Below are 24,695 nucleotides of genomic sequence, written 5' to 3'. Positions count from 1 at the left end.
GGTTTATCAGATTTAGTTAGTCTGTGTGCGCTGAATGAACCTGTGCATGTAAAATAAATCCAGTGGCATAAACTGATTTGCTGCAGTGCAAGCCATATAGAAGAAAATGTAAATACACAAGTGAAACAGTCGCATTTTTAAAACTTGAATCCAAACTACAGATTTGCCTCTTTAAGACAGCATAAAATACTGTTACCTTACCAAGATGGTCGCGAGCTCTGCCCATTAATGAGCCGCTTTCGTCACTCACGGAAAAAAACGAAACTGCACGAGCAGCCGATTGTCAGTCTGGTATGTAAACAAGGTCAGACACAGACTGCAGAACAGAGACCAGACACTTTTAGACCCGGCAGCTTCTCGCTTAAAGAAAGAGGCAAGAGGAAAACCGAAGAGCTTCAACAAAACTCCGCGGATCCCGGTAAGCTGCAGGTCAGCTGGCGCCTTATTACTAACCGCGCTGTTTCGCAGGACGCACTGCAGGGGACGAATTATAGGACAACAACGCTATAAATGCATGAACCTGTCATGTTGTTGTGTGGACATTGGTGGTAAAAATCAGTCTGCAACGTCTGCAAAGAGGCATCTTTGCACATGTGATGCAAATCTGCCGCAAAGTCACTCAGCAGATTTGTGTTTACCTCCTGCGCAGTCATCAGCTGCCTGCGAACTGGGCCGCTCTCACTCTGCAAAAGCTGCATGGTCATGCTTTCCCACAGCATTAATACAAAGCGAGCACTTCCCCATCGTTAGACGTGTCGTCTAAAAAAATTGAGTCTTTCATTTGATTTTATGTGTTGTGATTTCTGTTGTTGTTTTCCTGTGTGACGCAGCATTGATTGACGTGTATGTACAGGTGCGTGTTGTTGGTAGATTCCTGAGTGGTGCAGCTTAGTTTTGTATATGAAAGTGGGCCTAACCAGCGCTATTTCGAGCCGTCTTCAAGCTGCACAGAAACACAGTTTATTCACATGAAACAAGGGGTGATATTGCATGCAAATACAGGCTTTATTAATTGCATTGTGTTGTGTTTTGTTGTGGGGGGGTTTTTGTACGTCCTGCTCAGCCTGAGAACCAGTTTTGTCTGGTCATGATAATTGATGCAGTGCCAACCAGACACAGACTGAGCTCACACTGTATTCTTCTGCAGATGATGAGGGAGAGAAAAAGGCCAGAGTGAGTGACATACAGAGTAAATAAGGCAGGGAGACAGAAAATCTGGGCCTTTCCTGCCTCAGACTGCTTGTTTTTATCGCTTTACTGCTGCTCAAGTTAATAATCACTGCTGTTCTCTGCTTCTGCTCGATGACCTTCTTAAAGACTTTGTGCTCTGCATGCGTGTGGCATCTATGACTTCATTAACTTTGTTGATCCTTTATATAACTTGCCAAAACTCCACCGCTGCATCCCTCACCTTTTACTGTTATTGTTATGTTCTGATCTCCAAAAGGCCGTGTGATGTTTCCATCATCATCATGTATTTACTGATTTACTTGACCTCCCAGTGTTTTGGAACTAAACATTGCCCATTTTCCACTTCAGCATTCACCTCCTAGAAGACACCAAGGACAATAACAAGTCCTTAGGGGTTTGAGGAGCAGCAGTGAGATAACTCACTGCTGTTTTTACCGCCATGGAGTTGCCATCAGATTTCTGAGATGTAGCAGATTGTGCTTAAATGCTTCATTACCACGTAATGCTGCTTGTCAGGATGACACATGGTCTGGACAGGAATGAATGAATGGGTAGTTTGCTAAAGCTAAATTTTTTGTGTGTTTTGTGTGTCATGTTAGGACAGGCCAGCCAAAATGATGCAGTGTTTTCACTTCATGGTGGAGCCGGCCAAAAACCTGACGGCCAAGATCAAGGTAACCCATTTCTGTACACTCTAATAAAAATATTGTGTGTTTAATGTTCAAACGTGGCCCCTGGCAGGAGGTCACGTTTATACTCAGGTAGACAGCTGACATAATACATTTTTTTTATAATCTTACCTGTTTGGTGTTGGTGTTTGGCTTAATGTAAGTAAAAAGGGGGGTTACTCTATGCAGGGAGTTGATGAGATGAAATGAGACAGAGGCTTTTTTTTTCTGCTGACAGGATCAGAGCCCCGATGTGCATTTTGATTAGGCTAAGTGACCGCCCCCTTTCCCAGTTGGCCTTATTACTTTCTAAAGCCCTTGTGAACCAGCACTAATGCTGTCTAAATGTCTTTCTTTGTGGCTCGAACACTCGTCTTTACTCCAGCATTTTCTCACGGAAAATCCTTTACTTGTATTTTCCTCACAGGATTCGCACAAGAGGGCAAAGAAAGAGAAGAGGGAGCCTCTGGATGAGGACCAGTTGTTCGTTGTGGAGCTGGCTAGAGACATCGGCCGAGTGTGTCAGGTAAAAACGTCTTGTGAACCTGAACTGATGCTTGCATTCCCTCACTGTCTTAGTGTGCGCTTTCAGGATGAATGGGATTGTGTCATTGTAACAGTTTTCTCTTAATGCCAAAAGTGACGCTGATCATCACTGTTGTTTACAGCCTAATGAAGGAATTATTAAACTCTGAAATAATTAGCAGTCTTCATCAATCCACTGTTTTTCTCTCCATTTTACCCTTGCAGAGATCAGCAATGCTGGAGCACATCTGGAACCAAAATGACATCTGGCCAACTCCTCTCTGCAGGGCCTTCATCCTACAGTGGGCCTCCATGCTGGAAAGCAAGGTGTTTAACTGAAAAGTACCAAAGCATCATTTGTGTGGGAAGTGATATACTATTGTTTTGCCATTGATTGGCTGTATTGCACAAGCCAATGATAATTCAAATACACTGTGGAGTCAAGGATGGTCGCAAACAGTCATATGCAGGACAAATTATTCTAGTTCAACCACAGACAGTAAAGATGAATGTAGCTTCTGAAAAAATAAAGTCAATGTGGAAGTGGAACTTGCATTCTAAGTGAAGGCCACCAGATGGCGATAGCTGTGTTTGCAAAAAGACTGAGTCCTATTGAAGTCTCCCACTTGACACCATGTGCCAGCCATGTGCATATTGTGTGAGACTTGTCCAACATATTGGACCTGATACAATCATGCAAAGAAGAGACTTCCCCAAAACTTTGCAGTGATTGCTTGAGCTAGCAGACTAGAGTTGCCTGCGGTTTTACATGCTTGTCTACAAATATTTGCTAACCACTAGCTTAGTGATAGTAAGGCTGACACTTCTGGTTTGTGTCACACTTTTACAGTTTCCCTACAGCCTTACTGTAGCCTTACTTAAGTCACTTACTTTCATCCAAACTACCACTGCAGCAGTCACAAGGAGGTTTTGCCAACCAGTTGAGGAATACACATTTTCCCCAAAGTAACACGTGGTTGCTAGGGGGTCACTGATTAGTCTGTAAGACTTTGCTAATGGGGCTTTAGCAGTCATTTTCATGTAATAATTTCCCCCTCATGACCAGGTCTCTAGTACTGTGTTACTGGGACTTTAGTGGTCCTACACTGTCAGCATGATTTTTGCACATCCATAATGATTGCAAAACCTCAATAGAAGTCTATGGGAAGATTTCTGTCTTGAAAGTCTTGGTTAAATCATGTTTTAGGAAGCAGGATTATCTGCGGTATTATCAGCTCATTCACTGGCAGTGAGTTGTCAGTTGCAAGCAATTAGCCAGCAAGCAAGTGGTGTCACAGGTTGATCTGTCTTTACATTCAGTTTTTTGATACCAAGATGGTGCCGGTGAAATCGCTCACCACTTCAGAAAGTCGCCGTAGCTATGTCCACCTTTTGTACTTTCTACAAGTTCTCTACAAACAGCAAATGAGAAATTTGAGCTCAGAAGTATCATGACTACATACAGTAACCAGCAGTAATCATTGCCTTAAAAAGCTTGAAAATATATTTACATGTCAGTATGTCATAGCATTGACCATACTACTGATGTTAGCCTCAACTATGCCTTTCTAATAGATCTGGACAGGAATGAATGAATGGGTAGTTGATAGAGTTGGATGTCTCGAGACCACTTTTATGTGGTCTTGGTCTCGGATCCCTCGGTCTCGTCTTGGTCTTGCTGTCTCGGTCTTGCTCTCTCAGATCGACATAGTGGTCGGGAGATTTGGAGTCAACAGTATCCATGACACACAACGTAACGTTCGATAATGTTTCATACGCAAAAGCATCAGCTCTAAGAGCTGTGCTTACAGAGTGCTTTGTAGTGAATCAGAAGAGTCGACTCCCATTGAGCGAGAGCCGGCTCCTCACTTAATTTCCTTAATTTCCTTTCGCTGGTCAGCTTTCACACAGTGGCCCAGCTATGCTCCAATCCCTCCATATTGTGGCCAATCACATGCAAGGATATAGGATAATATCATTATGTGACAAACAGAGAGGGTGAGAGACGCGGCAGTCAAGTGGAGCGTGCGTCTGTCCTCTCAGTAAGTGAGTGAGACAGTAGACAGCGGTGAGGAGGGCTGTGCGAGTGCATCGCAAAAACACATAAATATGCCTGACACCTGTAAACGAACCAGCATCTGGCTGCAGTTTAAAGACTTTTTAGTCTCGGTCTTGGACTCGTCTCGACTTTGTCTTGGTCTTGACTCTGTCTGACTTGGTCTTGGTCTTGTCTTGGTCTCGATGCCCTCTGGTCTTGGTATTGCCTTGGTCTTGGTTTAGGCGGTCTTGACTACAAGTCTAGTAGTTGAATGGCCAGCTAATAGGATGATCAGTAAGATCATGGTCGTTACAATCTAAAAAGATACAACGTGTGACAGAGCGATAGTTCAAGCTATCACATGATTTGGCATTCCAGGAAGTTCTCACTTTATTATTGTATGCATGCACTGGGAACCTTGTGTTAATGACTTTACTGAAAGGGTTGAATTGAATATTGGTGAGAGTGTAAGTAGTGTGCATGAAGGTTATGCTGAGAAAATGGAAATGTGCCCATAAAATGACAAATGTGACCTTGAGCAGACTTTGTAAGAAGTAAGCTGAATTAAAACCTGACCAAATCTGATCAAATCTTATGAATTGTGAACATGTGGACAGTCAGATGACCTAAAAGGAAACATCAGATTCCTGCAGAAAATTAATAGTCACAGTAGAACTACACGTCTTTTAGGTATAGAGGTATATTTAATAAATGTGTGTTTTTCTCTGTGCAGATGAGACCCATGCAGACTGATGGCTGGCCAGAGATGAATGAGGGCAAACAGCCCGATGTGACGAGTGAGAAGGACCTGCAGCAGGCCAAAGCTGTTATTCTCGAATGGATCAAGGATATAAGAGCCCAGCCTGAGGTGGGAGGTTCAGACATACAACTAATATTTCCTTCAAAACAAAAAATAAGTTTGCTCATTGTTTTTTATTGACATTGATCATTCTGCAGCAAAGTGTGTGGCCCGGAGAACCAGTGGTGAAGAATCTGGAGGACGTGCAGTCCGCCTGGCGCTGGGGCCGTGCTCCCAATCTGCTGACCGCCATGGAGCTGCTTATGTGGACTTTAATGTTACAGCGGCCTGACAAGGTAGAAGTTCTTTCTGTAATCCACAGGTCAAACTTTACAGCTTGCATGACTCGCTGCAGTTAATCAATGAGGCCTCTTTGTTGTTTGTTCCTACAGGACACCATCCCACAGCAGTGGCTTCTGTGGAAACAGAAGACTCAGAAGATCGGTTTGTAAATCGTAACTCAAGCTGACTTTGGTTGTTTCTTTGGAAATATTTACCCTCTTATGAGTTTATCATTCTCTTTTTCCAGGTGCCATATCCTACATCCCTCAACCAGGTGAGATACTGTAGACCACGAATCACACATTACTATTCCCATGCTGGTGCATTTACACTATTAGATCCACTTACTTTTATTTTCCCTTTTTTTTGGCAGTGTGGGATTGGATTGCAGATGCTGCAGGTACAAAATTAAATATTTAATCAGCTTTTTTCCCCCATATAATCTTTGCTCAACCTGTTTTGTAATTTAAACCTCTTCACATTTCCCCTCTAGTGGAGGTGACCCTGGATCTGGACACGGCCAACCCTGATCTGCTCATCTCTACTGATGAGAAAAGGATGCGCTGTGGCTTTGAGAGAAAAGATATTCCCAACTACCACCAGCGTTTTGACGGTTGGTGGTGTGCCGTTGGAACGGAGGGCTACGGCACTGGTCGCCACTACTGGGAGGTGGAAGTGGGAGAGCGCGACTGGCGGCTGGGCGTTGCTAAAGAGTCGGCCCTGAGGAAAGGTTTTAAGTCGCTGAACACAGATACGGGGTACCTGACCTTGCGGCTGGAGAGGGGCACTGAGCTTAAGGCGCTGACGGTGCCATTCACCGCGCTGCCACCCGGCCTCATCCCCCGCAAGGTGGGCGTCTACCTCGACTATGACAACAACCAGCTGTCCTTCTATGATGTGGACAAACATTTCCACATTTACACCTACAACGAGAGCTTCGATGAGAAGCTTTTCCCACTGTTTGGCACAGTGGAGATCATCAAGGATCTGGTTATCAGGTCTCCAGCAGCCAAAACCCAGTGTCTGTGCTCCACATCTTGCATGTGGGGTTGAGTTTCCCTCCGTGGGCATTTCCTTTAAAAAAAACATCAGTAGACATCATAGTGAAGTATAACAATCCCAAATCACAGGGAGGTTGCAAAAGACCTTAAATGTGCTACTGAATAGCTTCACTTTGTGACCACTCTCTATGCTGCTGCTTTAATGTGATTGTTGCTTCCATTTTCTCACTACAGAGTTATAGTGCAACCCTTTTGCTCACATACGTGATGAAATGCCATCTAATGAAATGCCGTCATCTTCTTTCAAGAGAAACCTATAGTGTTAATGTGATGTATTGTGCATTATTAATCCAGCAATAAAATGCACTCGTGTGAATAATAAATAAACCAAATCTATGTCTTGATGCTTCATGTCTTTATTGATACTGCTGATATTCTGTTTGGTAATGTATTTAAAATATATACAGTTATATACAATTTATACACTCATCATTGGCATGAATGTCGTGTTAATTTTGGATTTCTTATTATTTCTTTGAACTGTCCTTTTTCCAGAGTGCAATGATTGTACGGCATATGTTTTGAATGACTGTAAAAAACAAGAATTGAGTGCACAAGTTTGAATTTATTATCCTTTCTTTTATTTGACGGGCATGGATTAGTATTTTTTCACCAACAAGGAGGTTCCCAAAAAGCTATTAGCAGAAAACTTAGCACATCTAAGTTAAGGGAAAAGGCTGAGCCATTCCAAATGACAAAAGAACTGGATTGAAAGTCTGTGACAACAGGTCTTATAGAGTGATGAATGTGAGTTTGAAGTATTTGGTTGAAATTGTTGTCAATATGTATGGGAGAAGTCAGGAGAGAAATACAATAGTGAGTGTCTACAGCCATCTGCAAAATGGTGGAGGCCCTGTCATGTTTTGGGGCTCTATTTTAGCTAGCAGTGTTGGGGATCTAATCAAGATTGATAAAATTAAAAGCAGAAAGAAAAAAAAAAACTGAAAAAAAGAACTAGATTACATTATAATCTATGATGCAACAAAACCTTGAAAACATTTGATTGGTAGTGGCTTCCTTTTTCAACATGACGATGATCCTAAACAATGTAAATGTACGGAAGAGGATTAGGGCCACCAGAAAAAAGTGGGCACGTCTTTTTTCTTCTATTCCAGAGTTCTGAGGAAAAAGTCAGAATTCTGAAAATAGTTCTTTTCTTTTTCCCTCATTTTTTGACTGACTTTCTTTTCTCAGAATTCTGACCTTAATCTCAGAACTCTGACTTTTTCATCAGAATTATTTTCAGAATTCTGAGGGGGAAAAAAAAGAAAATTCTGAGAAAAAAGTCAGAATTCTGAGATTACAGTCAGAATTTTGAAAATAATTCAGAGGGAAAAAAAAGTCAGAATTCTGAGGGGAAAAAAAAGAAAATTCTGAGAAAAAAGTTTGAATTCTGACCTTTAATTTTCCATAGAATTCAGACTTTTTTTTCCTCAGAATTCTGGAAAAGAAGAAGAAAAACAAAAAAACATGTGCCCACTTTTCCCCCCCAGTGGCCATAATCCTCTTCCATACTAATCCTCTTCAGTACAACTACAGAATTTTTCCATAATTTGCATGTGACGTTTGTATGGTTTAAAGGTCCTTATTTATTTATTTATTTATTTATTTATTTATTTATTTATTTATTTCTAGGAAATTCAGGACTTATTTGTTATCGATAGAAGCTGAAAGGCGTATCAGCGGGACCAATCACAGAACTCTAACTCTTTCACCATGACAAAATGCAGATACAAAATAACGCATACAATTTTAATCAAAAAAATTAAATCAAATAATTCTATAACAAATATATTCAAACTGAATTTAACGCCGTTAAAAGAAGCAAACAAACAAAATATTTCTTTACATTTTTTTTGTGTTTTACGCGCCCGTGATGACGCAATCACTGCGCGACGATGCCTAAGAAGATTTATATGAGTTCCCAGCAGGTAGTCAAACGATGACAACAAATTTAAAACAGGCCTTAAAAACCCACTTTGGGTTCGACACCTTCAGGTCTAAACTGCAGGAAGATGTTGTTAAAGCAGTCCAAAGAGGTAAGTCGGCTCATTTTTCCTGTCTGCCTCTCTGTTAGATGAACGTTAGCAAGCTAACATAACTGCTGTTTGTCTTTAGTTTTGAATGTGAGAGAGTGAGAGACAGAATAATGTGTAACACGGTGGTCTCTGTGGTCTTCCTGCAGGTGACAGGGATGTGTTTGTGTGCATGCCTACTGGAGCAGGAAAGTCGCTCTGCTACCAGCTGCCTGCAGTGCTTGCTGAGGGCATTACTCTGGTTATATCCCCGTTAATCGCTCTCATTCAGGTTAGCGTCTGTCTCTAGCTCCTGAGCTCCAATCCAAAACCTTCGAATAAGTTTTGCAGTATCAGGTTTGCTTTAACCCCTGTTCGTGTTTCTATCCAGGACCAAGTGGATCACTTGAAGGAGTTAAACATCCCTGCCTGCTCCATCAACTCTAAGCTCCCAGTGAGTGAGCGCCGGTTGATCCTGGCCGACCTGGGGAGCAGCAACCCGAAGCTAAAGCTTCTCTACATCACTCCAGAGATGGTGGCCTCGCCCGCGTTCCAGCCCTGCCTGATGGACCTGTGCTCCCGTGGCTTGCTGTCTTACCTGGCTGTGGATGAGGCTCACTGCGTCTCGCAGTGGGGCCATGATTTCCGACCAGACTACCTCAAGCTGGGTGAACTGCGGGCTCGATTGCAAGGAGTTCCCTGTTTGGCCTTAACAGCAACAGCACCCAAGAATGTACAGGAGGACATCATTCAGTCCCTGAGGCTGTCCTCGCCGCTTTCTTTTCTTACACCCGTCTTCCGGAGTAACTTGCACTATGATGTGATTTTCAGGGAGCTGCTGCCAAACCCATACGTCCACCTTTGTGCCTTCATTAAGAAAACATTATCACTTGGAGGTGGATCTAACGGACAGGTTTGTAGACTGTAGGCTGTCATGTGTTATCCTTTTTACAAACAGAAATATTCAGATAGAGTAGCGACAGTTTGCCTAAGGGGTTTACATTTTTGGCCACAAGTTTAAAAATACTCATCATGGGCATGAATGTCATGCAAATTCTGAGCTTTTAATTACTTTTTTTTAAACTGTTCTTTTTGCATTGGGGAATGATTGTATGTGACTTTAAAAAACAAGAATTGGGTGCAAAATAATTGACTTGGGATTTTCTCTGATCCACACAGTGTCGAAAGTGTAGATACAGGCTCCATAAATAGATACAACCCCTATAATTAGATTAGATTAAATGTCCCTTAGCAAGTTGCATGTTGACCAGATGCTTTTGGTACCCAACAGTTAGCTTCTAGTTTAATTCTGGATGGATATTTGAATACTTATTGTGGCAGAATTGGTAGAGTTCTTTAAAGTGGTTGATTTCCTATCAATTCCCATCCTTAAGCATCACTTATAAAAAGGTTTAAACGACTTTGCCATTTACATTAAAAAATAATAATAATAAAATAAAAAAATAAAAAAACAGAACAAGTTTTTAATTATTGAAGCATTTTAGCAGCTGTATGTTTTACTTCTAGAATGACTTTTTGTTAAATTTTATTTCAGGATTGTTTGTGTGCCTTTTCTCTGTTTTATAACATTTCTGTTGTTATTAACGGCTTGATTGAGCTCACACAGCATTTTCTTGTGTGAATACAACTGATTTTGTTGCCTAGAGTGGAGGAATAACACTCTTTGCCATTTTCTTTCATGCAAACTCTGGCTTAATCAAACTGTCTGATGTTCGTAAACAGGGATGTGGGATTGTGTACTGTCGGACCAGGGAAGGTTGTGAGACGGTAGCTCACCAGCTGACGAAGCTTGGAGTCGTAGCTAAGCCGTATCATGCAGGTAAAATTATTTTATTTTATTTTTTACCTCCTTTTTTTTTTTTTACCTCCTTTTTTTTTTGTTTTGTTTTTTTTACATCTATATAAACTGATCAGGCATAAGATTATGAGCACAGACAGGTAAAGGGAATAACACTCATTAATCCTTCATTGTGGCACCTCATAGTGGGTGGGAAATATTAGAGAGCATTTTGTCCTCAAAGTTCATGTGTTAGCAGGAAAGGACTGGATCAGAGCATCACCAAAACTACATCTCTTGTGCGGCGTTCCTAGATGCAGTTGTCAGTATCTATGAAAAGTGTTCCAAGAAAGGAGCAGTGGTGAACCGGGGGTAATGAAGGCTGGCTATCCAAGAGATTAGCTACTGTAGCTCAAATTGCTGGACCAGAGAGCAATGGAAGAAGGTGGCCTGGTCTGAATCACATTTTTTGTGGATGGTCAGATGCTTAGTTACCTGGGAACAGGATACCAGGATGCACTATAGGAAGAAGGTGAGCTGGCAGAGGCAGTGTTGTGCTTTGGGCAATGTTCTGCTGGGATCCCTTGGGTGACTTTGGGTTACTTTGACTTGTACCAACTACCTAAGCATTGCTTCAGACTATGTTAACCCCTTCATGGGACTTGTATTCTCTGATGGCTGTGGCCTGTTTGAATGGTAAATGGCCTGTATTTGTATAGCGCTTTACATGTTCAGTCATCCACCCATTCACACACACATTCACACACTAGTGATGGCAAGCTACAGCCGCCACAGCTGCCCTGGGGCGCACTGACAGAGGCGAGGCTGCCTCCCACCGGGCCCTCTGACCACCACAAGTAGGTAACGGGTGAAGTGTCTTGCCCAAGGATGTGCTGGACAAACAAGTCCAATCCACGGAGGCCCAACCTCGCAACTTACAGGACTTAAAATATCTGCTGCTAACATCTTGGTGCCCAACACCACAGCACACCTTTCTGGGTCTAACGGAGTCCCATACCTCGATGGGTCAGGGCTGTTTTTTGGCAGCAAAAGCAGAATGAGCACAATATTAGGCAGCTGGTCATGATGTTATGCCTGATCTGTGTATAGGATGTGTAAAATTGAGTGTTTGAGCTCTACTTTTGTAGGCTTGAAGGCAACAGATCGGACAGGGGTACAGAATGAGTGGATGCAGGGGAAAGTGCTGGTTATTGTGGCTACCATCAGCTTTGGCATGGGAGTAGATAAGGCCAATGTCAGGTGAGGCTGCAAATGCACAGTTATCACTCGCATTCTTCTTGTATCTAGTTTTTTGTTTTTTGTTTTTTTTTCCCCTGCCATTGTGTATTCAAATGTTTCTGCAGATTTGTAGCTCACTGGAACCTCGCTAAGTCTCTGGCCAGCTACTACCAAGAGTCTGGGCGAGCGGGGAGAGATGGCCTGCCCTCCGCCTGTCGCACATACTACTCCCCGAGAGATAAGGAGCAAATTAATTTCCTCATTCGGCAGGAAGTGGCAAGAAAGCAGGTCAGATTAGCAGCAGAGCAGGATGGAAAGCTCTTTGCTGCACAGTTTTTATATGTGTTTAAATGTGTCTGCAGGAAAAACGGGGCTTTGCAAAGGACACTGACAAAACCGCAATGACTGACTTTGAAGCCATGGTGTCTTTTTGTGAACAAGAAGGGTAAGTAAAGGATTCACACATGCGGTGACAGGTTATAATTATTGTTATTTTTATTATTATTTACATACAGATCAAAGCATAACTGACAATAAGTGCAGGCTTAAAGCATTACATCATAACATAACGCCTTCACCTGTTCCACAGTATGTAACGTGCAGTTTTAGATAAAGAGTGCATTTCTGTTTCTGGACAGCAGAGGGCAGATTTCCTCTCTTACCATCCTTTGAAAGCTGCTTCCTGCTTGAGGCTCTTGACTAACTCAGAAGTCTGACTGCCAGTTCTCATTACTTTAGAGTGACACATCATTATGTTTAGAAAGCTCTGAGAAAAAACAATCCAATCGGGCATTCCCAGTCATTTCTCACCGTTTGCCTAAAGTTAGTTTCATACACGTGTTCAGTCCTGTATGGTCCAAGAAGTTTCTGCCTGATTCACACACAGCTGGAGTTGGCCCTGCCCTGTCCTCAGGGATCGCTGTTGGGAGTGCAGTGATGCTCCAAGGAATGTGGACTCTCCTGAAAGCCTGTTGACTCGAGCAGGTGTGTTTGGCAGCGTTGCAGGACATCCTTTACGGTGTTTGGCAGGTGTTTTGTTGTCCAAGGGTTGAGGTTCTTTAGTGCTGCACAGCATGCACCCTGTACAATTCTTGTGTGTGTGTGTGTGTGTGTTTCTAAAACACGATCAGGACTCGCTGTGTGGAGAGCTTGCAGTTGTGTCTGTTTTTGCTCAAAGGTCGGGACCCTTTAGCTTCCTCTTGCGACAGCAGCAGCTGCAGCAGCCGCAGCAGAAGCTCGCGCAGGTCACCACTGTGATGAGCAGGACTACAACTGTGGGAGAGCAGCAAATAAACAATGTCATGACCAGCTTATTGATGAACAAGCAATGTGGGGGAAAAAACATATCGACCAAAAACTCACGAATAAAAGTTAGCAGGACGAAGAAAGCTCCCAGCTCTATGGGGTTGGCGTTGGGCAGACCTTGAAGCTTGACCCAGATTCTGCCAAGGAGGTTCAGCGTCTGTTCTCTGGCATCCATCCTAGTGAAGACAGGTATACAGCACCTCTTTTATTTCCCTTGCAATCTAGGTATTTCTCCTGTTGCTCACTGGTGACACTGTGAGTGGGGCGAGGTGGAATTGCTATTTACATGTCAGAGCTAAGCAGTTTTTCAGCCTGTGGTTTAGTGGGCGGGTTGTCATGAGAAGGCAGGAATCTCACTGCCCGAGAAGAAACGTGTGTCTGATAGAAAGCGGTAAATGCACTGGTGCTTTTTCTGTGCCTGAACAATTTTAATCCAACCGGGTTTAAAAGTGTTCTGGAGGAACAATATTCTGCTCTGTCATGCAGGCTGTAAGAGGTGGGGATCGAACCGCCGACCTTCGATTAATAGAGAAGCTGCTCTGCAGGGATAGCTCAGTAGGTAAAGTGGTCGCCCCATGATCGGAAGGTCGGCGGTTCGAATCCACTTAACGGCTACCCTGAGGTACCCCTGAGCAAGGTACCGTCCCTACACACTGCTCCCCGGGCGCCTGCTTAGTGGGCTGCCCACTGCTTCACTGAGTGAATGGGTCAAATGCAGAGAAAAACAAGTAATTTCCCCATGGGGATCAATAAAGTATCCATTATTATTATTATTATTATTATTATTATTATCATTATTATTATTATTTACGAGAGTATGGTAAACAGACGGGCTGATTCACATATGGGTTGAGTTAACAAGAGGAACAGAACGAGGCCCTTCTCTGTGATAAATGTGTTAATCAGACGGCTCTGCAGACACTTCAGTGTGTGCAATGGGCGGTGGTAGGGTGGCAAGTCATTGAGCTGGTGCTGAATTGCTGGAATGGGTGTGACAGCGTGTGGCATTTCTAGTTTTGAGAGTTCTTTGTAACTAACACTTGCAGTACGAAGCATAAAAGGATAAAAACTATTGAAAATAACTACAATATGAGTTATTACACTGGCACTGAGGACAAAGCCTGGAAACTTGGGGGTCAACATGACGTCTTGATAATTCAGAGGAGTTATGGTAGTGTATCCTCCTTCTGATCACATGCTTTTGAGTATTCTGGATGTAAACATCCTGGTTCCAGAAGTGTGGATAAGGTGGTAATACTATCCAAAGTACACTGTTAGAAATCAGGATACTGTGGCATACCTTAGCCAGGTTTCACAGCTTTCTTTGTTCTCAGTGGCCGAGCTGGTGACAGATCAGATCAGGGATCAACTCCACCCACAGGATCTGTAAACCTGCACTGTGTAATTTATGCAAGTGTATGTGTCTCGTGTTCCTTGTCAGAAACCTGTATCACATATACTCAAAACCAGGATGAGATCGGGCGAAGATTTGCATGATCACAAGCTAACTTGTCCTTCCTGGCTTTGAAAATTTAAATGTGGGGAAAGGTTGTGCTGCATTGCTTTAACTGTGTATAAGTGTAATGTGTTGTTTCCAGTAAAATCCAGTAATACATATCTGCTCTGCTCACTGGAAAAAAGCCACAGAGCTAACTCAGTACTTTTATAAAAACAGCTTAAATGGGCCACATGTATTATAGCTATGCTACACACAGTGATGTGGGAAATTAATGCTACAAAATATTTTCATGCTATTTTTTAAAAATCCTAGTATGAAAGTGTAAGTCAGGAGAAAAGGAAGGATTGATTTTCCAACCATGCGGGCTGTTCCTACCTGAGACCGTGAGCTTGTGTGGAACGCGATGCTGATTAATAACAGATTTTGGAGCTGACTGTATGTTCGTTAAAACGATGAACAGTATTTACAGATCACATGCATGTGACTCTGAGAAATTCTCTATTTTTAAACACATTTTACACATTCGTCTGCTTGAATTGTTTTTCTCACGCTGCGCTCGCACAGAAACATTTAAAAGCACTTACCTGCTGATCGGAAACTTCTTGTCGTTTCTTTGTTTGTTTGTTTAGTTTGGGGTTTTTTTGTGAAACTTGGCCGAGCCTAAACTGTCAGAAATCGCAAAACCAGTTGGCAATTAGGAGTCGGTCGGAAACGTGTCATTCTCTTCTTTCCCCTGACGGAGCTGCCAGCTGAGTGCCTTTGCTTTAGGCTGCGTGCTAATTTGTTTGTGGGGACGTCATCCGGAGGAGGAGTGGTGCTCGGGCGAGCCTGAGATTAGCGGTGGAGGTTGAGATATAGTTAAGAGGGTTAATTCCACTGTCACTGATGACAAACTGCACGTGAGGGGGGGAAAGTAGACGATAACAAATTTCATCCGGCGCTCTTCTGCCCTCTTTCACGCTGCTCTGACTCCTCAGTCGCTTTGAGTCTTCTCATCTCTTCCCCTCTTCCAGGCTTCTTGTTGCTCCCTTTGTTTGTTTTCTTTGGTTTTTTGATTTGTGGCTGTCTCATACGCGCACATACAGAGTAGTTACTGCTGTGTCTTACTTTTCTTTGTCTGCCTCAAAGGCTGTTTTCTCTTTGATAGTCCTGCTTCACAGAGCTTTGTTTGCCTCTCTGTCGTTCCCCACCTCTTCTAGTGCTTCTCTTTGTTTCATGAAAGGGAAGGTGGCAGCATTTCCACTTCTAGCAAGGTAGCTGGTATGTTGCTGAAATGACTCGTCTAATGGGCTGTTTCCCAAGTGCTGGTGTGTGTGTGTGTGTGTGTGTGTGTGTGTGAGAGAATACTGGCCGTTGCGTAATGCTGGATATGATAGTGTGATACAAGAGACCTTTTTTCTGAAAAGAAAATCCCGTCTAAAGCAGGGATTGTGAACAGAAACATGCTGCAGAGGAAGCGGGTGACCTGCTGTCAGACATTAATAGTATTTATTTATTTTTTTCAAAAACCTTGAAATTGTAAGAAAACAACGCTGAACGACTGTTTCCAAATCCAGACTTTGTGCCTCTGCATCCATCCTTCATATCCGTCGATAACAGTTAGTTAGGGTTAGTGTTGATGCAACTGCGTTGTGTTTTTCATGGGACAAAGAGTGGCGCTTGACCTATTTCATAACAAAAGTATTGATTATGGGGATTGATGTGGTGGTTACACAACAACTAAAAGATCAATATTGTTTCTAAAACATTATCAGAAAGATGAGATGATGCCTTTTTGCAACTGCAAACTGCAGAGTGTGTTTTCTTTAACTCGTCTGTTCAACGGTAGCTCTTTTCTCGTCCTGCCACCAGTTGCCGCCATGCCACCATCTCAAAGTTTTTTGGCAACACGGCGCCGAACTGCGCGGGGGCCTGCGACTACTGCCGTAACCCCAAGTTGGTGCGAGCGCAGCTGGAGAGAGCGGCCACGCTCAGCACCAAGATCGGTGCGGCTCAGAGCAGCGAGCCCAAGGGAGCGTTCGGGTTCCAGTCGGACACTTATGGAGGAGGAAAGAAGGGTTACGGCTTTGAAAGGCAGGACGATTTTTAGTGATGTTGTGTGAAATGTCCCGCTTGCATTTATGACTTGATGGTTGATCCTGTAGGTTAACACCGATGTTTTGCTTCGCAGGTATGATGAAGGGGAAGGTTATAGTGAAGATGATCCTTTTAAGAGGAAGAAGGAGTTTTCTGAGCTTTTCAAGAAGCAGATGAGCATGCGCAAGGTGATTACCACAAAAAAAGAAATAGAGAAAATCAGCCCATACTCTTTGGGTAAAATATATACGTTATTTCTAAATGTAAGGACAGCATCTCCAGAGTGTTTGTGTTGTGCCTCTGCACATCTGTAAGCCATCTGGGGCTATCAGGCCCTGTAAATGCTGCTTTTGCTAAATGGCTCCCACATGTTCAGTGGAATTTTTACAACATTTGAACTAAAGTATTCCTCATCAGGTCCAAGAGGAGGTTGGCCAAACTGTTTATAACATAGCATAAAAAGCAGGAATGCCATGATTATTTAAAAAAAGTAGAAACTGAGCAGGAAGAACAAACAAGTCATTATAGTGTGTGGAGAGTTATGGAGGTTATTGATGCCTCAGGGCTTCGTTGCTCAGAGCTTCATTTAAATGTTGCTAGCTTAAAACTATGGTTCTTTTATCTTTCTTTCTTTACACATTAAAGAGACATTCTGCACTTCAACTACAGATGCACAGGCTTTTGGACGATGATAAAATGTTGTTAATTGTGGTGGATATTAAATCAAGCCATCATGATGCGATTGAAGTGCCAACTTTCAGCTTTAACTCTGAAAGTTTTTACAAAACTGTCGCATTAGCTGTTTGGAAGCTACAGACATTTGTACACACAGTCCCCCGTTATCCGTCTTTGTGTTATTTTCATGAAATGTTAAGCAGAAGAATATCAGAGGTGGATTCCAAGTGTTCACGGGAACTGTGAATGTGAGCTCCAAAGACACGCTGGAGCAAGTGAGGGAGGCATCATTAGACTGAAAAAACAAAGTAACTATCAGAGAGAGAGAGTGGCCAATCACACAGTCATGTTCTTTCTTAAAAATGCTGAATGCACTGACCAGCTCAGCAACATCAAAACGCCTGAAAAACGTGGATGATGACAGAATTATTTCTATGGTTATGAAAAACATCCTTAAAATGTCTAAAAAAAAAAAGTCCTTAACAGTCATCATTAACAACGTCTAAAATGGAGATTGCTCGATGAATGGAAACAGAAAGGCTAGATCACAAAATATCCAAAAGAGCCTGAAAACAGTTCAGCGCTGAGAGAAATCTGGAGATGGAGAGAAACGGCTCGTGATTAGAAGCATACCACATCACCTGTCAAACATGGCGGAGGCAGTGATATAGATGGGCATGTGTGGCTGCCAGCGGATATAGATCACTAGCTTTTATTGATGATGGTGACTGCTGATGGATGTGCACAGGCCTATACTCTCTGCTCAGATTCAGAAAAATGCTGCAAAACTGATCAGAGCTTCACAGCACAAATGGAAAATGACACAAAGCAACTCAAGAGTTTCTGAAGGAGAAGAAATGGAAGATTCTTCAATTGCCAAGCCAGTCAGCTGATCTCTAACCAACAGAGCATGCTTTAAAGTTATTAAATACAAAGCTAAATGCAAAGAGACTCACAAACAAGAAGCAACTGAAGGTGGATGAAGTCCAGGCCAAGCAGCTCAAGGGGGGAAACGGCAGTCTACGCTTCATCCAAGTATTAAAAACAATCTACACTCAACAAAAATATAAACGCAACACCTTTGTTACTGCTCCCATTCCCCATGGGATGGACGTAGAGACCTAAAATTCATTCCAGATACACAATATAACCATCCCTCCCAAACAGTGGTCACAAATCAGTCCAAATGTGTGGTAGTGGGCACATCTGCTATATTGAGATAATCCATCCCACCTCACAGGTGTGCCACATCAGGATGCTGATCTGACATCATGAGTAGTGCACAGGTGTACCTCAGACTGCCCACAACAAAAGGCCACCCTGGAATGTGCAGTTTTGTCTCACAGCAAAATGCCACAGATGCCACAAGCAATGAGGGAGCGTGCAATTGGCATGCTGACAGCAGGAATGTCAACCAGATCTGTCGCCCGTGCATTGAATGTTCATTTCTCAACCATAAGCCGTCTCCACAGGCGTTTCAGAGAATATGGCAGCACATCCAACCGGCCTCACAACCGCAGACCTCGTGTAACCACACCAGCCCAGGACCTCCACATCCAGCAGGTTCATCTCCAAGATCGTCTGAGACCAGCCACCCAGACAGCTGCTGGAACAATTGGTTTGCACAACCAAACAATTTCTGCACAAACTGTCAGAAACCGTCTCAGGGACGCTCAACTGCATGCCCGTCGTCCTCATCGGGGTCTTGACCTGACTCCAGCTCGTCGCCGTAACAGACTTGTGTGGGCAAATGCTCACATTCGATGGCGTCTGGCACGTTGGAGAGGTGTGCGCTTCACGGATGAATCATGGTTCACATTGTTCAGGGCAGATGGCAGCTGAGAATGTCCCAGTTCTTGCATGGCCAGCATACTCACCGGACATGTCACCCATTGAGCATGTTCGGGATGTGCTTGACCGGCGTATACGACAGCGTGTACCAGTTCCCACGAATATCCAACAACCTCGCACAGCCATTGAAGTGGAGTGGACCAACATTCCACAGGCCACAATTGACAATCTGATAGACTCCATGCGACGATGTGTTGCACTGCATGAGGCAAATGGTGGTCACACCAGATACTGACCGGTTCTGGGTCCCCAGACCCCCTATAGCGCAAAAAACTGCACATTCCAGGGTGGCCTTTTGTTGTGGGCAGTCTGAGGTACACCTGTGCACTACTCATGATGTCAGATCAGCATCCTGATGTGGCACACCTGTGAGGTGGGATGGATTATCTCAATATAGCAGATGTGCCCACTACCACACATTTGGACTGATTTGTGACCACTGTTTGGGAGGGATGGTTATATTGTGTATCTGGAATGAATTTTAGGTCTCTACGTCCATCCCATGGGGAATGGGAGCAGTAACAAAGGTGTTGCGTTTATATTTTTGTTGAGTGTATATTAGTTTCTCCAGTTCATTTTAATAAACAGTTAATGCAGAATTATTTGATAACCCCTTGAATTAAATGAGAAAGTCTGCACATTCAGTGATGTGATGTGTACAGAGGCAAAACAACAAAAAATTGCGTCGTGGTCCCAAAGCCGTATATAATAAATGCTCACTGTTGTCTTCTATGTTCTGGCTTTAATACACGTGTGAATACTGAAGGCTTCCCTTCTGCCTGTGCTCGTGTTTATTTAGGGTAACGACAGCAGTCAGAGGGAAGAGTTTGTTCCTCCAGGTAACGTGTAACACGAACAGTAAAAATGATTGTGAATAACTCTCTCTGTCCTGTTTTGTAACCGGTGTTATTCTGCTGTGTAGATATCGACTGCCCGCTTAGAGAGGCCAGCAGCCAGAGAATTCCCAAGCTCAGTGTAAAGGTACAAGACAAAACTTGAACACTACGCACACATTCCTCATATCTGCTGCATTTATGAACACGTCCTTCAGCGACTCAGGCCATGTGATGAGAAAAGCAGCGTTAAAAAACCCAAAACGCAGCAGCTTAAAAGGCTGTGGCTCGTTGGTGTTTGACATTTTGTACAGTAAAAGCAGAAAGTGAGCGTTTTCCAAGGCGTTAATAAGATTCATATTGTATTTCAGGCCAGAGAGCACTGCCTGTACCTCCTGCAGGAGGCACTTCAAGGCCAGCAGGGGGCAGAAGATGCACTCAAGTACTTATCTAGATTCATTCAGATTTTTTTTTTTTAAACATTTTTCCTCAAACATAAAAATACTGCAAAAAAAAATAAAAAAAATACATATAACTAACTTTTCTCAAAGTGTCGGCATTTGTCTCTCAGCTCTGACAGTCTGTCCTTGGCGGTGGATATTGAACACGAGGTCTTCAGAAACAGCAAGTCCTCTAACTTGTACAAAGCTGTGGTGCTAAAGAAGGTAAGTGCAGGCTTTTTGTTAATGTCTCATTGCCATATAGAGGGAAATGTTTATGCTTAGCTCTATTATTCTGTCAAGGTAACAGAGATGAAGAAAGCGGCACCTGCTTCAGCAGGTCGAGATAAAGCAGAAGGTGCTAGGAGCAGCAGCGGCAGCGATTCCAGAGAAACAGAACTCAAAGAGGTTGGATCCTCCTCTTCATCCTCGTTTTCTGATGAGCCGCAGGGGTTCACGCTGGCATCTGAGGTGTACTCGGTAACATTGCTTTTCTACTTTCCCAGATTTTTTTTTTTTTTTTTTTTTTTTAAAAGGAAAACTGGAGGTTTTTGTGGCTGCAGAGTATTCAGAGGAAAACATGTTTTCTTTCCCCCCCAGCTGAAGCGTAAGAGGGTAGGGGCAGGCCAACGGGGCTCTTCTAACCCCTTCATAACTGCTAAGGATTTAATAAACCCCTCCATGTTGGAAACAGGGGCTAACAAAGGTAGGACAAGCGGCGGATTTTTCAATGGCTACTCAGGAGAAACCATTATGCAGGGAAAAGAAGCCAACACAGATGCATCATCGCCCATCAAAGCCAAAGCAAATGCCGTCACGACCTCCCTGAGCAGCCCAACTAAAGGAGGCAGAGCCATGAGCAAGAAGCAGCAGAAGCTGGCGGAAGCAGCAAAGAGTTTCCACAACATTTCTCATTTTTTCATGAAGAAACATACTCCAGAGAAAAGCCAGGATGAGGAGGAGATGCCGAGGGAGCCCGAAGCCACTTTATCTCCCGCTCCAGCTTCCATCTCCCAGGAATACATCAACCAGGAACCACACTCACCTGCTGCGTCAGAAGGAGAGAGCAGTGCTGCACAGTCAGAGACTGAGGATGTGATCCTCGTAGAAAGCAAATCTGAGATAATTGTTATACCTGATGATGACGAGGAGGACGGAGCTGATATTGCAGAACCAGTTCAAGAGACATCTGAGCAGGACCTGACGTCCATCACAGAGTATTTGATTCTTAATTTGATCAGAAATAGCGGAAAAAAGCCTTTTATTGACTTTTAACTGCTTTTTCTTCCCCCTGTTCTCCCACAGACAAAACAAAGACGAAGAAGAACTTAAACCAAGTGAAGAAGAGGTTAACACAAGTGAAATTCCCGGGGTAGGTGTCTGTACACCCACAAAAGTCCTTCTTGAAACAAGTCTTTCCGCTCAGCAGTTTGAAGCTAGATGAAGTGCTCCAAAGGCTTTATAAGTTCGTCCAAAAATAAGACTTTTGGACAAATGTATAAAGACAAAATAAGACAAAGTAAAGTTTTAAGAGATTAGAGTTTGAGCATGATAATCTGTCTTACACTCAGATTGGGGTTTTTCCACAGGAAGTCAGTTGGCATACAATTTTAGCATTCACTGTATGGACAAAAGAACTGGGCCACCTACACATTCAGCAACTGCTCGAGCAACTCATGGAAACTCATGACATGAAGCTCCTGGCACACAGTTTCTGTGCTGATGTTAATGCCAGAGGTTTTGAGCTTGTCAGTTATTCAATCAGTGGAGCTTTAGCAACTTTTACGAAATACCAAATAGCGTGTTCGACAAAGCACCTGAAGTATGCAGGAGTGGGTCGAAATCTGTCACTCTTCAGTTTTCCTTACAATTTCCTGCATAGCTTCAGACAATATTGAATTATCAGTATAGAAAAACACATTTAGCCTCTTTCCACAATCCACACAATCTAAATCCAAAGTCTCGTTTTTGTTCAGCATAATTTCTCTTTTCTATAACAGACTGAGCATCAGCATGATGGGGATAGATATTAGTTTTAATAGAAAACTCCTCATTAAAGTCCATGTTGTAAAGAAGGGATGTCAAACTCATTTTACATCGTGGGTCACGTACAGATCACTTTGATCTTAAGTGGGCGGCCCAGTGAAACTCCTTTCTGATAGTGTAAAGATGTTTAGCCACACATTTAATCCCCTATATTTTTAAATATATCTGTTCTGTGAACCATCTGTAAAAATCATAAATTTCTCTAGTATGTTGTGAAGGAACAGTAACACTCTGTTATTTAATGGTTTATCTCTTAGAGATATCTCTTAGGACCATGGGGGGAAAGCCATTAAACATATGAAAATACAGTTAAAATTCTAAAATTTATACCATCCTATACATTTTCCAAAGATATCCAGATTGGAGTCTTTGGCAGGCCAAACCATAGATTTCAGTTCTGCCTGGAGTCCTGAGTCTGACTTTATGCTTGTGAACAATCATGACATGTGTGTCCAGGTGACAGATGACATGAAAACCATGACGGAGTCTCCCCCTCCGGCGAAGCGCAGCCGGCCCGGGAATGAGAGCAGCAGGAGAGTAACCTTCAACCCCAACGTGCAGGAGAGAGCCCTGCACCCAGCCACTGACTCGCCCAAGCCTGTAACACTTAAGGAAGCAGCTGATATCGTGGTCCGCTACCTGGACCCTTTTTACACTCAGGGAAAGTTTGCCACAAAGGTGAGCGAGTGCTGTGTTTGTAAAAAAAAAAAGTAGGTTTGCGATTAAAAGCAGAATGATTAAAATTCTTTCTTTATTTCGCAGGAGCTGTTTAAGTCTTTCGCTCGCTACCTGTCTCACCTTCTTACAGAGGGAAGGAGCAGGGGGAAAGGCCAAGGTAAAGGGTGCATGGGAAATTTCTAACTTGCAGTTTGCTTTGTGTGCTGGTCCTCTTTAACTCCAGCCTCTGGGTCCACAGTGAAAGCAGAGGCCAAGGCTCTCATCAAGAAGTTCTTCAGCAGCGTCCAGCGCTGTGAGAGCGAGGCAGACTGGAAGCACCTTAAGAGACCTCACAGCTGTAAAACCACAGCCAAAAGTGAATGAATGGGGGGAGGAAATATGTAGCCCTTCCTCTTTGACAGTGCCTAAACTTCTCCGGTTACGATGACCTCAGGCTTTGTCACAGATGCCTGCTGACGAGGTTTATGGTCCACTTGCTGCTATTTTGTTATTCTTTTAAAATGTTTTCCAGGATGGTTGCTGATACTGTAACTTGGGTTAATAAATAGTAAGCAATAAAACAGGGACAGTTTTGCAGCCTGAGAGATCAGACAGATGCATGTGTGAGACTTCTTTTTAAACTGCAAACTGTGTGTAATTCACATGGTCTTATTACATCACAGTGCAGAGTTATGCAGACCCAGTGGTGCTTGGAGCAGGAAGCCAGCTGAGGTTTTTCACAGGCTTCTCATAGCAGGAAAAGCAGAGGTGTAATTATTGGCATTCAAACAACAGCGTGCGATTTTGAGCAAGCTGGTTTGGGGATCTTCCAATGTTGCCATACTGGAACATTTAATCCCTTCTCTTTTTGTCTGGGTTTTGTGTGTGTGTGTGTGTGTGTGTGTGTGTGTGTGTGTGTGTGTGTGTGTGTGTGTGTGTGTGTGTGTGTGTGTGTGTGTGTGACAAGTAAAGGTGTGTCAGAAAGCTAAAATACTGGTTTGTTGTACAGTGTCTGCAGCTCTCTGTTCAGGAAACATTAAAAATGCTGTCACAGTTGTCCTCTGATAGCCGTCTGTCACGTTTAAGATGACATTCGTGGTTGGGTGGTGTTTAAAGATGGGGTCGTGAAGAGCAAAAAGACTTTGAAGCTGTTATTATTTTCTTTTTAATAAATTTTTTGTGCTATTAAAAAGGGAATAAATAAGCCATGATTTCCTTGTTGTTTCTCTGACATTAGAAAGTTCAAAGTAAGTCATTGAGATTTATTCTCTGGGGGGGGGGGTGCGTGTGTAAGTCAATAGGGGAATAAAATGCACAAAACACATGTTTTAATGCTTCTGTTTCTGGCAGACTATCTTACTTGCTCTTAAATTTTATGTTTTTGTTTATTCGTCTTAAATACTGGAACCAGTTTTGTTTTTTTTTTTATTCATGCAATCTACTGTGAAACTGTCCAGCTTGAATTTTCCTGTATTTAAAAATATTCTGTCTCTCAGCAGGGGGAGAATCTGTGATGCAGGGCTTTTTCTTTTCATTTCCTAAAACATGGTTTCCAATGATGAAAGCATATAAAAGGCGACTGTATCAGTCCCCACAGTCGGGAAGAAACCAAAAGCAAAGATGGCCACTGAGGCCCAGCTGTGGGGAGTCCTGGTGGCCACAGTGGAGCCAATCTGTGCTGCAGATTGTTCACAATAAAGTCTGTGTCGAATACAAAGTACCAAACAGTGTGAGACG

At 43.1% G+C, this 24,695-nt stretch overlaps 2 protein-coding genes across 4 annotated transcripts; both read left to right on the top strand.

Annotated features, from left to right (window-relative positions):
* The first annotated feature begins 248 nt into the window (after positions 1-248).
* Positions 249-6,908, top strand: LOC101477022 (uncharacterized). 3 transcript variants are annotated; one of them, XM_004560669.2, is made up of 10 exons: positions 249-429; positions 1,791-1,865; positions 2,287-2,385; positions 2,610-2,711; positions 5,156-5,290; positions 5,380-5,517; positions 5,614-5,665; positions 5,751-5,777; positions 5,877-5,903; positions 5,997-6,908. In XM_004560669.2, the coding sequence occupies exons 2-10, from the start codon at positions 1,806-1,808 to the stop codon at positions 6,554-6,556; spliced, it is 1,200 nt and encodes a 399-aa protein (XP_004560726.2). In that variant the 5' UTR covers positions 249-429; positions 1,791-1,805; the 3' UTR covers positions 6,557-6,908. The 3 variants fall into 3 exon arrangements, with proteins under 3 accessions (XP_004560726.2, XP_023007840.1, XP_004560727.1); XM_023152072.2 differs by having other exon boundaries at positions 280-418; positions 1,796-1,865; XM_004560670.2 differs by having other exon boundaries at positions 285-418.
* A 1,542-nt stretch (positions 6,909-8,450) lies between these two features.
* recql5 (RecQ helicase-like 5) lies at positions 8,451-24,677 on the top strand. Its single transcript, XM_004560672.3, has 19 exons — positions 8,451-8,603; positions 8,750-8,871; positions 8,971-9,492; positions 10,323-10,419; positions 11,526-11,637; positions 11,742-11,904; positions 11,979-12,061; positions 16,232-16,453; positions 16,551-16,644; positions 19,782-19,821; positions 19,905-19,963; positions 20,187-20,257; positions 20,387-20,480; positions 20,559-20,735; positions 20,856-21,472; positions 21,561-21,627; positions 22,758-22,979; positions 23,064-23,136; positions 23,218-24,677. Exons 1-19 carry the CDS (start codon positions 8,507-8,509, stop codon positions 23,340-23,342), a joined length of 3,057 nt encoding a protein of 1,018 aa, XP_004560729.3. The 5' UTR covers positions 8,451-8,506; the 3' UTR covers positions 23,343-24,677.
* The last annotated feature ends 18 nt before the right edge of the window (positions 24,678-24,695 follow it).

This window comes from Maylandia zebra, linkage group LG4 (genome assembly GCF_041146795.1).
Source record: "Maylandia zebra isolate NMK-2024a linkage group LG4, Mzebra_GT3a, whole genome shotgun sequence".
NCBI classification, from domain to species: Eukaryota; Metazoa; Chordata; class Actinopteri; order Cichliformes; family Cichlidae; genus Maylandia; species Maylandia zebra.
Note: the sequence above shows the minus strand (reverse complement) of the source record. Positions and strands in the feature narration are given on the sequence as shown.